This window comes from Pseudorasbora parva, chromosome 9 (assembly GCF_024679245.1).
Source record: "Pseudorasbora parva isolate DD20220531a chromosome 9, ASM2467924v1, whole genome shotgun sequence".
In the NCBI taxonomy this organism is placed as follows: domain Eukaryota; kingdom Metazoa; phylum Chordata; class Actinopteri; order Cypriniformes; family Gobionidae; genus Pseudorasbora; species Pseudorasbora parva.
Genome location: NC_090180.1, coordinates 34202334 through 34214744, shown reverse-complemented (window position 1 = coordinate 34214744; position 12411 = coordinate 34202334). Strand labels below are relative to the sequence as shown.

Here is a 12411-nt window from a genome sequence, read left to right as displayed (position 1 = left end):
TAATTAAAGTAGCTTCGTTCATGACTGTTCCTCCTAAAATCCATGAGCATCTTTAGTTTTTGATATAGGCCTATTAAGCTGGAGGTAAGATTCCTCACACCATGGCTGATCTCGTTCTCCTGTTCTTACATCTAGACACCCATTGCATTCTGTTGTCTTACAGGTTGTCTCTGAAGCAAAGCCACTGACCTTGGTTCACCAGGGAATCATCCAGATCATGCAATCCTCTGGAGTTAGGCTGTCACATATCTTAAGTCATTTTATTTATTAATTTCAGTGATTTGAGATTTTATTAAAAAAAATATAATGAAACGATATGTTTTTAAATGATTATTATTAGCACAACGGACTACACATTTATGTAGTAGGCCTAGTTTATTCGGAGGACGACCCCTGGTGGTGTGAGAAGGTATTGCAGGGCTGGGTTACAGACATTAGAAATTCACTAACGTTTTAAATAACCTTTATTAAAACACATGCTTAATAGATATAAATCAACATATGAATATAAAAAAGAAACAGTGAATCAGTTCCCTGTAGTTTCCAATTTGAAGGAAACTATACTGTATATAAGCCTATGTAAAACTATTTGTTTACGAAATTCATTAAAGTTATAGTTTACAGTGTTAGAGAAAATGTATCCTTTTGGGGTTCCTGGTTTTCTGAAAGTTTAAAAGGAAAATCTCTGGGTTATGGTGTAAAAACATATGCATGAGCAGACATATAATGTATGATCACATTGAGCTGGGACATGCATCTGTAATATTTATATTATACAAACTACCATGATGTATGGAAAATGGCCTGTCATGTCACTGAGGGTCGTCATCATTAATGTTGTAGCAGGTGATGTTATATATATATATATATATATATATATATATATATATATATATATATATATATATATATATATATATATATATATATATAATCATGTGTGTGTGCATGTATATTACAGATAGAGGCACTGCAAGGGGTTCTTGAAGTTAAAGAATAAACCACTCCCACAAACTGGAAAAAAAGTTAGTCTACTTCCTTCTGTGATATAGTACTATTTTTTACACTACCCAATGCTTCCTACACATGTGGAAATTATTTTAATCATATTTGAGTGAGACAATAAAGGGAAGTTAATTCACTTACAGCTTTGAATGGCAATTTTAAAATTTGCTTAAGTTTACAGTCTTAACTTTTAAGTAATCTCATGGTGCAAAGGTTACAACTTGCAGTGATGGACACGTTTTCAACCACTTTGTAATAACTGAAGAATAGCAAGTTGACAACAAAATGACTGTGACATGTTATGTTAATATAATGCTGAAAGGATTTTACAGTGATAGCTCTCCTCAGATGTAGTCTACTCATTGCCTGGTTTCACAGACAAGGCTTAGATTAAACCAAGATTAAACCTTAGTTCAACTGGGATTTAAGTAGCTTTTTTATAAATGTCCTTTAGAAAAAAAGAAGAAGAAAAAAACATTATATGCATCTTGAGACAAATGAATGGCACTGATATTTTAAGATAGTCAGTGCAAGTTGCTTTCAGTTAAAAAGGCTCAAACATGAATTTTAGTATTACAGTATTTTGCCTCAGACACTGTTCATACTACGTACAACAACTTGTAAATTCTAAATTAAGTCCTGAGTTACTAAATGGTTGAGTTTTTTTGCTTTCCTCATCTACAATGTTTCTAATGAAAAGATACATTGTATGATTTTTTTTATTTACTTAACTCATAGCACATTTCAAATTTGATTCCTAGGCTGTTAAATGCGTTCCTTAAAAAAACATCAATTAAAGCTAAATGTTGAAGAGTGCATGCGCTCAACAAGGCGGTCTGAATCCTGACTTCGATTGGTCAGCTTCAGTTTCATTCAAATTATCCGCCCGTTCCTTCAATAATGCTTGCCTTGAATCGAATGCTTGTGTATTACATCATAAGAATAACTTTCCAACATGGCGTCGGGTCTAACGGCAGCGATGGAATCAGAGGACCTGACAGCCCATCCTGGATTCAGCAATGACAAATACTCGATGTTGATTGTAATCGGTGCGCTCTATAGACCGCACATACTGGACTACATTGTGGTGGAGATTGAACGAGGTATTCCTTTATAATTTTTGGATTTATAGGAATAGGTAATAACGGTGTTAATCCAAGCTTTTATAATATTTATTGGATATTATCATTATCTCTCATATTTATATGCTATAGCCCACAACTGGTTGCGAGCATTTGGATATTCCATTCTTTGATTTTGTAATTCAGCGGTTCATTGGTGAATTGAGATGGGTGAAACAATCAACACAGTGCGACTCATCATTGAGCCAGGCACTTTCTCTCGCGTTCAGCATTTGTTTTCATTTTTCTTTTCTTTTTTTAAATACATATTTCAACAAGCTGCCGTTTATAACGTATAACCTAAGCGTTTAAAGCAAAAATACCATGTATTCTGGTACAAGATTCGCGCAGCAGTTCCCTGCACTGCAGTGTTATGGCATCAGATTGTCAACATCAAAAATAGCCACCTACATCACTCTTTCCAGTATAGTCAAGTAGGCATTATTTAGCTTACAGGTTTATTAGTACGTGACAGTCTTCATATAAAAAACGAATTATTATTTAAAATAATGTGTTTTTTCGTTTTACACATCAACAGTTTGGGCTCAGTCAAGCTCTGCATGTTCACACCCACCCCAGCGGTCGTTTTTTTTTTTTTTTTTTGCTTACATATATTTTAGTGACCATCATCACCCTGATGAGAAATCCAACTTAATCTAATCTAGTATTGTTTTGGAACACTGTAAATGTTGTCTAGATGACCTTAGACCAGCTAGATACAAGCTACATGCTACAAAACAGAAAAGCTACCAGTTTGAGCTGGATTTTCCATCAATTGGTCAACATTCCAACAACAGAGACTGTGGTACCATTTTGAAGTAGACATATGAGACTTTAACAGTATGTCAGATGTTACCAGCAGAGATGTAAAAGGCGATCAAAAACTGAGACGAGCTTGTCTCCATGGCGATCAGGAAACATGAAATTATTTTTCTTTTCATATTTTCTTTCATTTCATTTTTTTACCTCAAACAGAAGGTTGTCAGGTTTTAACTACAAAATATAAACCTGATATTGATACAAGACACTCATTTTGCCACACACAGTTCACACAAATAATTTATTAAGGTTGGTTCTATACTGAACAACTTTGGAAAAATAATATCCTGCAAGATATCCATAACTTTTAAAGACATTGTTTTTCAGATACTTTGATTCTGACCCTACTAAAAAAATTAAGCTTTCTTTTATATTTAGTTAATCTTTGTGTGTGTGTGTGTGCGTGTGTGCGTGCGCAAATTTTATATCCATGAAGTTTACCAACGATAAAAGTATTTTTTCCCGTTCTATTTGAAATAATTAAAAAAATACTTAATACTATTACACCTTCAGTAAATAAAAAAGCAAGTAGAACAACATCCATTTGTAAGGACATCAATTTGTAGGCTACACTGTAATTGATGTATAAATTAATATCTTATTTTTCTTTTGTTATTTTCCAGTTTTCAGCCAATCATTTTTAACTATTTTTTTCTGATGACATTGAACATATTGCTTATACATTTTTTTATATTGCTTACAAAGTTGTATATCATAAATATGTAATCTCTGTATTTTTTGGAATAATAATAATAATAAAAAGGTTTTATTTACAACATTACAGTGTGGCTTTAGTTTGTTAGTCCACCCTTGTATCCTATGTATCAGAAAACCAAAATTGTTTGTTTGTTTGTTTATTTATTTTAGTTCTAGAAGTGATGAGTTGGCTTCTTTTTATGTCATATTCGGTGAGAACATGCTGTTCAGAGGTTTGTATATTTCATGAGTACAAAACCAAAGCCACAAAACAATGATGGCCAGTTAGCCAACTGTCCCATTCGTCTCTGAAAGCCACAATGCGTCTCACATGATGTTTCAATGCCATGCTGACTGCAGTGCTTTTGCTCTGGGGGGTTTAGCCTGCTTGCTCTCAAATCATCGTTCATTGTTTTTGTAGTAGGCATAAACCCAGCACAGTAAGTGTCAATATGGACATTAGCACATGTTTTAATACTTTAAGTTTTGGTAATGCTTTGAATTTGTAAAGGTATTTGTATCTCCTTACATAGGTGTTCGTGCGTGGGATGTGGACCTGGCAGTGTGTAACTTGGATGAGCAGCTGAAGCTCTTTACTTCTCAGCATTCTTCTTATGAATCCAAAGACGTAAGAGGTAATTTTTCAAAGTCATACAGTAGACAAGTTTGTGAGGTATTCAAAAAGAAGCAAATTTAGGTTGGCAGTGATAGACATTAAAAGCTACACTTTTAAAGAACTCTGTTGGGAATATTTTGTAGGCCATTTGCAGCACATGATATATGTGGGATGCAATCTTATGAATGAACAAAGAAGCAACTGTGTAGTTCAGCCCCAGCGCAGCACTATTTAAAGTATGACATGCACAATGATATTCCAGTTAATAATGGAATATGGTCATTGGTAATATTTTCAATGTGTTTGAGTTATGTTAACTCATTAAAGCCATTGCCGTAATCCGATTATGCCAATATTTCAGTTTCAAAACAGATGAAAAAACAACAACAACTGGCATATTCCTATATTAAAATAATTATAGGTCATGCCAAACATGAGAATAGTGGACAAAAACATGCATGACTTTTTAAAATATATTAAGAGAGTACTATGTTTATAGGAACATTTCAATAACTGTTGAGCATGTAAAACTGTTTTGTTAAATATAGTCTTATATGGTAATCTTTATCTGAAAATGATCAGTATTTTACATTTAGACATACAGTAAATGTTCTTTCATTACAGCCAGTCTTATGTATATATGCGGACATGTTTTCTTTGCTTTATTGCGAGAGAATCAGTAATTAATTATAATTTTAATATGTATATTGTGTAATGAAGACTGTGTAAACTGTACTGAGCTCAATCGCAACTTCTTTACAGCCTAGTTCTATTGTTCAGTAAACGTTGTATTAGGTTTGTGCGTTGGTCCTAATTTGCTTTTTTAGTACACACAGCAGAAAGACAGGAAGGAAGTGCTTTCTACCAATTGTTCAGACTTTGGCTGCTAACAGCAGTGGAACATTTTCTCGGAGTAGTTTTCAAAGGAATTTTGCTGACAAACCATAGATAGATGTTTGCAGCTCTAATACTCAGGAAAACTACTCTGGTTCTGTGTTAGATTATGGAAGCATCAAAGGGCTTTGTAGTTTGACTGCTGATTTAAAAAAGATTTCAGAATTGCCAAATAGTTCTTACTCAGGAGAAGTGCACTTTTTTTACTTTAAAGTTTAGTGCAGTTTGCTTTGATTTATCTTATACATTCTTTTTTCACATTAGTTTGTAATGCATTACTGTTTGCTATTGAGAAGTCCACATGTGCATGCCATCTTTGTGTACTTGTGTACTAGTTCTGATTATTTCCCTATGGACTAATTTTGTCTGTCTCCCTACAATCCCATCATAGGTCAGAAGACATTTCATTTCAGTTCAGATGTACTGGACATTAAAGTTGTAGTAAATCCATCTGAAGGGTTTCTCTACTCTGAGGTGTGTGACTGTTAAAGGCATCTCTTCTTCTCTTCCTTGATTCTATTTATTTGTATTACACAATAATCAATAAATGGCAAGGTTCACATTAGATTTAGTGCCTTGGCAATGTAAGACATCATTACCAATCCTGCAGTAAAACCCAAACATTTGTAACAAAATTATATATATTGTTATATATATATTGTTATAAATAGTTGCGTTATAAATGACACACACACACACACACACACACACACACACACACACACACACACACACACACACACACACACACACGTCGTGTTTCCATGTTTTATGGGGACTTTCCATGGGCGTAATGGATTTCATACTGTACAAACTGTACATCCTATCCCCCTACACTGCCCCTGCCCCTAAACCTACCCATCACAGGAAACATTCTGCATTTTTACTTTCTCAAAAAAACTCCTTCTGTGTGATTTATAAGATGTTTTCCTCATGGGGACCTAAAAATGTCCCCACAAGGACAAGGATTTCGGATATTGCCATCTTTGTGGGGACATTTTGTCCCCATAACGTAGGGATTACCAGGTCCCACACACACACGCACGCACGCACGCATGCACGCACGCACGCACGCACGCACGCACGCACACACGCACACACACACACACACTCGGATCAGGACAGGTGAAGTGAATAAGACTGATTATGTCTTTATCACGGCACCTGTTAGTGGGTGGGATATATAAGGCAGCAAGTGAAGATTTTGTCCTCAAAGTGTTATGATGTGTTAGTAGCAGAAAAAAATGGCCAAGCTATTTGAGCGGTTTTGACAAGGGCTGAATTGTGATGGCTAGAAAAATAAAACTGCAGCTTAAGTGGGGTTTGCAGTGGTCAGTATCTATCAAAAGTGGTCCAAGGAAGGAACTGTGGTGAACCAATGACAGGGTCATGGGCGGCCAAGGCTCAGTGATGCACATGGGAAGCGAAGGTTGGCCCATGTGGTCCGAGCTACTGTAACTCAAATTGCTCAAGAAGTTAATGCTGGTTCTGATAGAAAGGTGTCAGAATACCTGCAATTTAAAAGTAATTTAGAGCTTTGTAAGTAATAAAAAAGATTTTAAAATGTATACAGTGTTTATTTGGGAGCCAGTGCAGTGTTGACAGAACCGGGCTAATATGCTTATAATTCTTGGTTCTAGTAAGAACTCAAGCTGCTGCGCTTTGAACCATAATAATAATGTGCCCTGCCACAAAGCAAAAATGGTTTAGGAATTGCTTGTGGAGCACAACAAAACTCTGAGTTTGAGGTGTTGACTTGGCCTCAAATTTATATATATTATATATAATATATGTTTAAATATACATTGAAATATTTTTGTAATTTATCTATATATATATTAAATGTATTTTTTTAAATTCAGGTCCACAGCTTGATAGCATCCATACCTCGGCACAAATTGCTGGTGCTCACAGGACAGTCTCTTGAGGACACCGGGGATCTGGTCCTGCACACCGGGCAGTTCACTCCAAATGATTTCACCCAGATCTTTTCAGATGAAGAGGTTTGCCAGACTGTAATTGTGTATGCAAATAATTTAGAATATTGTCCTCACATTAGCAGTGGATTTGAATTTTTTTGCTATATTTGTATATAATATGATTCTTCTGAGCATTAAAAACGATTGTGTTGTACTTTAATTTAATTTTCTCATATATTTGAATTGAATTGCTGTTTTTTGTTCATTTCAGATTCAAGCGCTTTTAAACTCTGTAAGCATACATGGCAAAGCAAACCTCACCTTAAGCTGCCCTAAAACTGGAAAATGGAAAAACTCAGTGCTAGGGAAGCACAACATACATGACATTATCGACATTAAGGTGAATCCTCTAATGGTACTACCTAAAATGGGGGGCCTTCAAGAGTTCACAGACCACATTTTTGAGTCCTTAGAGTCACAGTCTGCATTTGATCTCTTAGAGCCACCTGGCACAGTGGGATTTCTTAAGCTATGTCGTCCGTGCTGTTATGTCTTTCCAGGAGGGAGAGGCGACTGTGCTTTTTTTGCTGTCAATGGCTTCAATGTTTTGGTAAATGGTGGAGCAGATCCACGCTCTTGCTTCTGGAAGCTCGTCAGGCACTTGGACCGTGTTGACTCAGTGCTGCTTACACATGTTGGAACAGACAACCTGCCAGGAGTTAACAGCCTGTTGGAGAGAAAGGTCGCAGAGCTTGAGGAAAATAGAACTGACTCACAGGAAAAGGAGCAATGGGCGAAGAATCTAATCTCTCCAGAGCTTGGTGTGGTTTTCCTAAATGCCCCAAACAGACTTAAAAAACTTCAGGGTGATCCTAATGTACTACGAAGCAGTGATCTAGCAGCACTTATTTTACAGCATTTGGAAAAACTAAAGATCTCACCAGAACCGCTTTTGCGCAATTCAAGTGGCTCCATAGAACCAGTTATTCTTTTTCAAAAAATGGGAGTGGGATGCCTTGAGCTTTACATCCTAAATCCAGTCAAACGTAGCAAAGAAGTAGAGTCTTTTATGAATAACTGGCCAGATAATAGTTCCAAATCCAAGAGTTTAGACGGCCACCTAACCTCTTTGGTCTCTATATGTGCTTTGCTTGTTTGGCATCCTGCTAACCCAGTGGAGAAAATCATCAGAGTTCTCTTCCCTGGCTCTACACCACAGGGAAAGATAATTGATGGTCTGGAGAGACTGAAGCATCTAGAGTTTCTCAAGCGCCCTGTAGTGTGCTCCAAAGATTTTGAAACATCAAAATCGGATAAGAATCCAAAAGTTGCAGAGAGTCAGGACAATCCCAAATCTGTTAAAAATGAATCCAGACCAAGCAATGGTGCTTCAAAAGACAGAGCTGTTCGTGGAGATGTAGAGCTTAAAGACAAGACCAAAGGCATGAATACAAATGATCTGAAAAGTGAGGAAAAGTTCAAATCTGTAGAAAGCAATGTGAAAAATAAACCTTCCAGACTAGTTACAAGGAAGGAGTCTTTGAAGGACAAAAGCAATGAAAAAATAAACATATCAGACTCAAAGAAACAAGAAAATGGACAGAAAGAAGCGTCAGGTAGCAAACATTCTTTAATAAGAAGACCAAAGTTAGATGACAAACCCGAAGAGAGAAAAGCAACAAAGTCTCTTGGGAAAGATATCAAGAAAACATCCACAGGATTATTGAACTCAAATAAGCCAGGAAACGTAAAAAATGAAGCAAAGTTACAAAAACCGGCAGAGGACAAAGCCAAAAGCTTTAAATCTAACAAGGAGCAGCAGAATCAGAAGTTGTCAACAGACTCAGAAGATGTAAATTGCTCCGTAATGTCTTCACCTGAAGATATGACGGCAGATTTTCTGGAAATGGATACAGAACAACATGAATTACTTGTGAAGAGGCAAACTGTTGACTCTGGGAACCTGAAAAATGTCTCAACAGATAATATGCAGTCTGTGTGTAGTAGCATAGTAAATCCTAGCAAGTCCGGAGCATCTGCGAGACCCTTTGTCAAAATAAAAAATGAGCTCTGTGTGAATCTAGACCTCACTCCAACTGACTATACTTTGCTTGATGGGGCTTTGAAAGATAATACTTCAAAAAATGGGCATGAGGAAGTTTGTGTCAGTCCTGATGAAAAGACGTTAGAGCTAACATCTCCTAGATCAGGTCCAAATAGTGCTGGTCATACTCCTTATCACTTGTCACCTGAGGAGACCTGGGCCTCAAAAGATCATAGTAGTTTTGGCATTAAAATGTGTCTTGGTTCCGAGAGCCAGCAGATGGGATTGTCCAAGTTTTCAGAGTCCGGATGCCCTAAAAGTAACCAAGAAAGTATCTCAACTTCCTCCAAAGAGAAGCATTCTAGTTTCCTGTCTCTCAGCTCTTTCAAGGATATAATGCCTGATATATCTCCCACTTATACCACCACACACTCAATGCCTGCAGAAGTAAGTTCACCGCAGTCCACTGAGGTTGATGAGTCATTGTCGATGTCTTTTGAGCAAGTACTGCCAACAGTGAGCGAGTCCACCAACGAAGACGAAACATCTTACTCCAATGGACACCATGTCAATTCTGATTTCAAAGTAGGAATGTCTTTGTCTTTAAAGAAGCCTCACACCCAGAGGGTACCTCATGATAGCCCAGAAGGGTGTTCATCTGGACCGCACGGTCTAGTATTTGATGCTACCCATGATGTTGACCTTTGTTTGGTCTCTCCGTGTGAGTTCAAACATTTCAAACCGGTTGGCGAGCAAGAGGATCCACTGTCACCAGGCTTTCGTAACACCAGCCCATTGAACCTTTCTGATGATAGTGACCATTCCCAGTATGTAGCTAAGCCCCTTCCACCTTCGTGTTCAGGTAACAAGGCCACTCATCCAACTCAGGAGACCCCTCTCACTTCTGCCAGTGACTATTTTCCTATGGCAACGGACTCAGATGTACATCCTGGTGTAGAGGATTGCCCATCCATTACTGCAGATGGACTTCTGGATTCTGATGAAGAAGCTGGTGTCCACCTGCAATCCCAGAACCTAAATGATGGTTTGAATTCTTGCAGTGGGCATCATTCTTTGCCAAAGGATCCCCCACCCGCACCTCTGAAAGACTTGCCTCCTCTTCCACCTCAGCCTGGTGCTTGTATGCCCGATCCCAACGTAAAGCCTGGTGCAACAAAAGGCAGAAAAGCAGGAAGAGTTACGCAGAGGTTAACATCTTCTAGTGTTTTAACACAAGGCACCAAAACCAGGGCTGGCAGTCAAGGTACTTCTGTTAGTGGCTCGAGAAGCAGCTCAGTAGGAGACATAATGGCGAGTCGTAGTACAGGCACTGCTTCTAAACGTTCCACAACAGCAGGTTTGATCTGATTTCACATTGTTTATTATTGTTTGAAGATATTTATCTAGTACTGACTGGTTTCATAATGCATCAACAGGTAGCAGAGTTGGCGCTTCAGTATACTTGGACCTGGCTTACCTTCCGTCAGGCCATGGAGCTTCCACTGTTGATGTTGAGTTTTTCTGCCGCTTGCGATCGTCCTGTTACATAATAAGTGGGGACGACACACTGAAGGAATGCTTGATGAGGTCCATTCTGGATGCATTATTGGAAGGGAAATCTTTATGGCCTGAGGATGCGCCGGTATGTATAAGTAGATGCATGCAGTAGAAGTCAATTCAAAGGAACTCCACAGAACTTTAGCCTCTCTACCTCCATCTGTGGTTAAACATGAAATTGCAAGTTAATTGTAGAATTGTTTTTTTCTTATGCCACTTTCTGTTTAAAACCACTTCTACATGGATAGGTATACCTGTGGTTGCCTGTGATCACCATATTAGAGTGGACCCAAAACAATCTTCTGTTAAGTTACTACATTTTTGAGGGGATAGTGTAACATACTTAGTCTGTTTTATCTTTGTGTAAACTTCTAGGTGACCCTGATTCCCACGTTTGAATCACCGATGATGCATGAGTGGTATCGGGAAACTCAAGAAAAACAACGGCAACTGGGCATTACAGTCCTAGGCAGCAACAGCACAGTGGCTATGCAGGAGGAAACATTCCCTGCTTGTAAAGTAGAGTTCTGCTAAAAGGACAGTAATGACATATGCTTTACATTTTCCATCTGTGTATCCCATGCTTATTTAAACCATTATTTAAACCACCATTGTTTCATATGTACAGTTATGTTCTCGTCAGATGCTTTATCAAAAAACATATCTTGTGTTCATTAAGGATTCCTAAGCAGGTAGCTAAGGACTTAACACACAGTAAAATCACAAGCATTAAATCAACACCTATAGATGTATTTACTCTAGGAGTATAATTGCACTGGTTTATTATTAATAAGAGTATTTAATAGATTCCCACTTCACAAAAACTAGACAGTTGCATTTAAATATTGCAAATCTTAACATAGCACATAGAGTTCAGGTCTTTCTATGGAAGGGGTATACACTACTCTTTGGAAAATGCATTATTGTGGTCTCTGTTGGTGACTTGAATAATTTGAAGCCAGAGAATTATAAAATCTAATTTAGGCACAAACAAATGAATTAAACAAATTAGCAGTGCCATTGGGGGTTAGATTAGGGATGGCGCAGATATTTTAATTTCCATCACATATAAAATCACTTAACATGATTACTTAGAGACCTTCGAATTGCTCTTAAAGGTTAGCATTAGACCATTTTCCAGTAGCTTCACACCGATTCACACAGATATGGTATGAATGCACAGGACTATAATGGAAATCACTATGAAACCTGTAGAAATATGATGGCATGTAAGTGACAATTTCAGTCCATCCCGTCTGGACATGTGATAAGTGGTAGTAGTGTCAACTGTGTGACACCAAGTATATGCAGATCTGATGTCTACTGTATGCCTACTGTGCTTCTGTTCCGACCGCTGTAGTGCATACTGCTCCTTTATTTTTTAGATGCATCTCCTTTCAGCACAGAATGTCTGGTAAGTTTGTGGGACACAAAAGAATTTTGAAATCATGCATTGCTGCACTATCATATAAAGGATAGTGTTTAATATGCTTATATGTAATATGAATTATATGCATTAAAACATTTAAATGTCATTGTAAATACTGTGCGGATTTCTTGTCAGTATGATAAGATAAAGCAATCCTATAACACAGAGAGACATGAGCAGTGGAAAAAATGCTAAAAGTGGAGGAAAAATATATAAATCTATTTGATTTAATATTGTAAAGTACCAGTACAAATAGTTAAATATAAATTGGACTATTTTCTCTTATATTTGTGTGTGCTATTTGTGTTCAT

The 12411-nt window shown here is 37.3% G+C and overlaps 1 protein-coding gene across 1 annotated transcript; it reads left to right on the top strand.

Annotated features, from left to right (window-relative positions):
• Positions 1-1880: 1880 nt before the first annotated feature.
• map1sb (microtubule-associated protein 1Sb) lies at positions 1881-12206 on the top strand. The gene is made up of 7 exons (XM_067452338.1): positions 1881-2108; positions 4175-4276; positions 5543-5625; positions 7014-7154; positions 7342-10471; positions 10551-10756; positions 11047-12206. Exons 1-7 carry the CDS (start codon positions 1961-1963, stop codon positions 11203-11205), a joined length of 3969 nt encoding a protein of 1322 aa, XP_067308439.1. The 5' UTR covers positions 1881-1960; the 3' UTR covers positions 11206-12206.
• Positions 12207-12411: the final 205 nt, after the last annotated feature.

Coding starts and splice junctions, on each gene's coding strand:
- map1sb (XM_067452338.1), top strand. CDS start 1,961: ATGGCGTCGGGTCTAACGGCAGCGATGGAATCAGAGGACCTGACAGCC. Junction 2,109..4,174: donor TGTGGTGGAGATTGAACGAG/GTATTCCTTTAT, acceptor CTCCTTACATAG/GTGTTCGTGCGTGGGATGTG. Junction 4,277..5,542: donor TGAATCCAAAGACGTAAGAG/GTAATTTTTCAA, acceptor ATCCCATCATAG/GTCAGAAGACATTTCATTTC.